The 4,338-nt window shown below is 34.8% G+C and overlaps 1 protein-coding gene across 1 annotated transcript; it reads right to left on the bottom strand.

The window, feature by feature from the left end:
• Nucleotides 1-1,366: 1,366 nt before the first annotated feature.
• Nucleotides 1,367-3,234, bottom strand: LOC107472648 (UDP-glycosyltransferase 71K1). The gene has a single exon (XM_016092150.3). The coding sequence runs from the start codon at nt 3,202-3,204 to the stop codon at nt 1,801-1,803; it is 1,404 nt and encodes a 467-aa protein (XP_015947636.1). The 5' UTR covers nt 3,205-3,234; the 3' UTR covers nt 1,367-1,800.
• Between the last annotated feature and the right edge of the window lie 1,104 nt (nt 3,235-4,338).

The following is a 4,338-nucleotide window of genomic DNA, read 5'->3' as shown; positions in this document are numbered from 1 at the left end:
TCTAATTTAAAAATATTAAAAAAAGTTAAAAATTTAATTTATATTTTAATATTAATATATGTCAAAATATCATATATATATATGTATGTATATGTCGTATCCCTGGGTCTTATAAGAATCTAAAATTTGTGTCTGACTCATGTCGTGTCGTGTCCCGTGTTTGTATTAGTATTAGTATTTGTGCATCATAGGCCACTAATATGAAACATATGTTGACATACAAAATACACATTGAAAATAAATTAAATAATACATGTGCTTATACACAAATACATAATAATTGATTTTGTGACTAATTTTAGCATACATGTAACCTTTAATTTTTTATTAAATTAAGAATAAAACTCATAAATTTTATATTTCGCTAATTTTTATCTAAGATTCGAATTTTTTTATATAAAAATTTTGAGTTTAATTTTAATATCTTACAGAGTCATATAATAATAATTGTTATTTTAGATGATTTATTTATGCAATCAATATAAAATTAATGATGTGGCTTTAGATAATTGTGATGATCAAAATTAAATTCAAAACTTAATTCTTACACACTCGTACATATAAAACTTTTATATTGTGATGATCAAAATTAAATTCAAAACTTAATTCTTACACACTCGTACATATAAAACTTTTATATTGTGATGATCAAAATTAAATTCAAAAATTATTTTAAAAGAAAGACACTGAATGCATTGAATCATTGAATAGTTGAAGTATCTCCATTTCAACCTTCTTAACTGTTACGATGGGTAACCCGGAGATTAATGGATTGGATGACGTTGGTTGGCCCAATCGTGGGAAAGAGGAGGCCTTCGTGTGGATCGGCACCTAGGGGGCCTCCGTCCGACTTGTGCGCGTGAAAGAATGGGGGGTGGTATCTACAAAGACACTCCAACGCCTAAGTCAGCAAGAGCGTGAGCAGGTCTAGAGAGTATTGGGACTTAGAGATACCTGAAGAATGTCAGTGTATTTATAGTGGTGAACCAATAACCACCATTGAGGTAGTGCCACTTTTTTAGGGTGTTAACCGTCCCTTTATCTTGGGGAGGTTAAGATATGGATACTGAAAGTGGTTAGAGAGATTTTAGGGGCAATTACTCATTCGAATGAGTGCTTATCTGCCAGCTAACCCCCGTCCCCGACTTCTTTAGAACAAGTCGTGGTGAGCACCGACTTCGTAAGACGAAGGTCGGTGCCGAGTGAGGCCCAATCCGTAGAATTAGCCTTTTGTTTGGACCTGAGCCTTTACTGTTGGGTCAGGGTATGAACATTAACCTATACTGCAAAGATAGGACGCTAGCTAGGAAAATTTAATAACTTTTATTACTCCTATATTAAACATAGAGAAAGAAAAAAAAGGACATTTATTTAATAGTAATTTTATTGCTTAAATAATTATGGAGTGTTCCAATAATAACATTTCTCAACAACTAAGAAACTATTGTTTGGAGTTCTCCCCTCTTTCTTCTTTAACTAGTAACTAGTAACTAGTAATAGTCTTATGATTCATACAGGCTGATAGTATTTGATAGTCTATGGATACTGAAAATAAACATTTTGAGGTTCTTTATTCACTGATTCTAAGCAAGGAACACGTATATCAATGAAATACCATAGTCATCGTCAGTTGCTACCTGCTTATGATATCACATTAGAAATTATTTTTATACTAGTTTTTTTTTTTTTTTTCCGGACATTGAGCCAGCTTACTTTTATTCTACTACACAATATAGCAAAGAAAAGTGAATCAACTGAGTGTACAATAAATTTTGACTTTTGAGTGCATGTAACACAAGCTCATATACTATCAACGAACTCTCCAATAGAATTGAAAGATGATCCACCATCAAGGACAGCATTCCTAGCCATATCTTTCATCTCTTGCAACTTCTTGTGCACAATACTATCTTTCTCCATCAATTTTTTCAGTCCTTTCTCTATCTCATCTGCCATTACAACATCACTTCCAGTTCTATATTCCAGTTTTAACTCCAATGCTAATCCAAACTCTTTCACCATCCTAAAAGCATTCAGTTGCTGTTCTGCATAGATAGGCCATGTCAATATTGGTACCCCAAACCACAAGCTCTCCAAAATAGAGTTCCAACCACAATGCGACACGAAGCCACAAACAGCTTTGTGTGCAAGAATCTCAATTTGTGGCACCCATTCGCAAATCATTCCCATGCCTTCCATCCATTCTAAGAACCCTTCTGGCAAGGCACTCTCATCATCATTGGCTTTGTTCGGTGGTGAACGCATAGCCCACAAGAACCTAACTCCACTACGCTGAAGCGCCGTAGCTATTTCCCTTGTTTGGGATGGACTAAAGCTTCCCCTACTCCCAAAACACAGAAAAACAACAGAAGAAGTTTCTTGGTTATCAAGAAATCTCAATATCATATCATATTGGGTTTGTTCTAACTTTGAGTTTGGATGAGATTTTGGATTAATCAAAGGACCAATAGCATATATAGGAGGATTTTTCCCATCAGATAATGCATCAATAGCATACTTCTCTATCTCCATAAAAGTGTTAACAATGGTACCTTTGGTGTCTATGAACTTCTGCGCTAGCTTGTGACATGGAACGTATCCATCTTTGCTTAAAAGAGCATCAGGTAAAACCATTGAAGGAACAAGATTTGAGATACCTGGAATCAGTATATCAGGATCAGAATCATTGAAAACATCCTCCATTCGACGATTGCGGAGAGAAAGCATGAGACTTAGAAATCCTGCATTTGATGGCATGTATAAATAAGAAGGGATGCTCAGTTCTCTTCCCACATCAATCAGCGAAGCAAAAACGAAATCTACAACCAACGCAACAGCTGGTTCCGACCCAGAATTCGGATAGGATGATAAAATGCTTTGCAGAGTTTCTTTGACGTGCGGCGCAAGGTTCTGCAAAAAGGTCAAGACATAGTATAGTGGAGCTTTCAATAGCAGCTCTGGTGGAAGTGGTTCTATTTCAGGGACGTTGACAAGTTCGATTTGTGATTGTGATGATAAATCTGATTTTATATATGAATCAGAAATGGAGGTGGTAGTGAGCTTGATGCAGAGGATTGTGATGGAAAGGTGGTTATAACGGTTGATTAGAAGTTTTGCAAATTCAAGAGCTGAAGACAAGTGACCAATTCCTGGTGAAGGAATGAAGATCAATTTTGCTTTGTTATTCAGCTCAGTGTCATCCATGTTCTTTGTTCTTCTTAGTCTTTTAGGCTTCTGCAACAATTAAAATGCATGAGGAATTTAAAAACAATAATTACAAAGTTCTCAACAAGAACACGGAACTAGATGAGGCTATGGATGATGCGGTGGCCTTGTTTTTCAATAATCTTCTAGATGCTGAGTGTATCAATGTAGGGTCTAATTCATAATGGAAATATAAAATTAAATTGCAGGCTGCAGGGACTCAAACATTACACTTTCAAAAATGATTTATTTATAGGTAGTTGTTTATTGTTTAAGATAGATATATATCAATCACACGATAACCTACCAGGATTTTTTTTTCTTAAGAAAATAGTGCATATCAAAAGTCTGACCCTGGTAGCAATTTGCATACTTGATAACATTGTACTATCTGTTTGTTTATTTATTTATAATATATTAAATCTTAATATATACCAAGTCAAACCAATAATACTATAGATGCGATTGGCTCTCAACAACTCAATAGTTAATAGCAAAATACAAAAGGGCACATTGTAATTTGTAATTTTCCACTAATGCTAATAGCATCATTATCATAGAGGTTTAATCAACATTAAAATAGAGCATATGGGAATAGAAAGATCTGGCAACAGTTTAAGAAAAATTGATAGACCAACTACAATAATTTAATTTTCTACTTATATTATATTAGTCAGAAAATTCTCTACCACACTAATTTATTCATTGGTTCTAAGAAAGGAAAACTATATTCATGAAACACTACAGAATAGTTATAAATTGCTACCTACGATATCCTCAATTAGTTCTTCAACAGAATTCAAAGAAGAGCACCATTAAGGACAGCTTTTCCAGCCATATCCTTCATCTATTTCACCTTCTTGTGCACCACACTATCTTTGTCCATCAACTGTTTCAGCCCCTTTTCAATTTCGTTTGCCATTACAACATCACTATCAGTTCTATAATCCAGTTTTAATTCCAATGCTAATCCAAATTCCTTAACCATCAGAGAAGCATTCAGTTGCTGTTTTGCATAGATAGGCCATGTCAATATTGGCACCCCAAACCACAAGCTCTCCAAAATAGAGTTCCAACCACAATGCGACACAAACACGGCACTTGCTTTGTGAGCGAGAATCTCCACTTGGGGAG

This window comes from Arachis duranensis, unplaced genomic scaffold (genome assembly GCF_000817695.3).
Source record: "Arachis duranensis cultivar V14167 unplaced genomic scaffold, aradu.V14167.gnm2.J7QH unplaced_Scaffold_227530, whole genome shotgun sequence".
NCBI classification, from domain to species: domain Eukaryota; kingdom Viridiplantae; phylum Streptophyta; class Magnoliopsida; order Fabales; family Fabaceae; genus Arachis; species Arachis duranensis.
The sequence above is the reverse complement of the archived record's forward strand: the minus strand, read 5'-3'. Positions and strand labels throughout refer to the sequence as shown.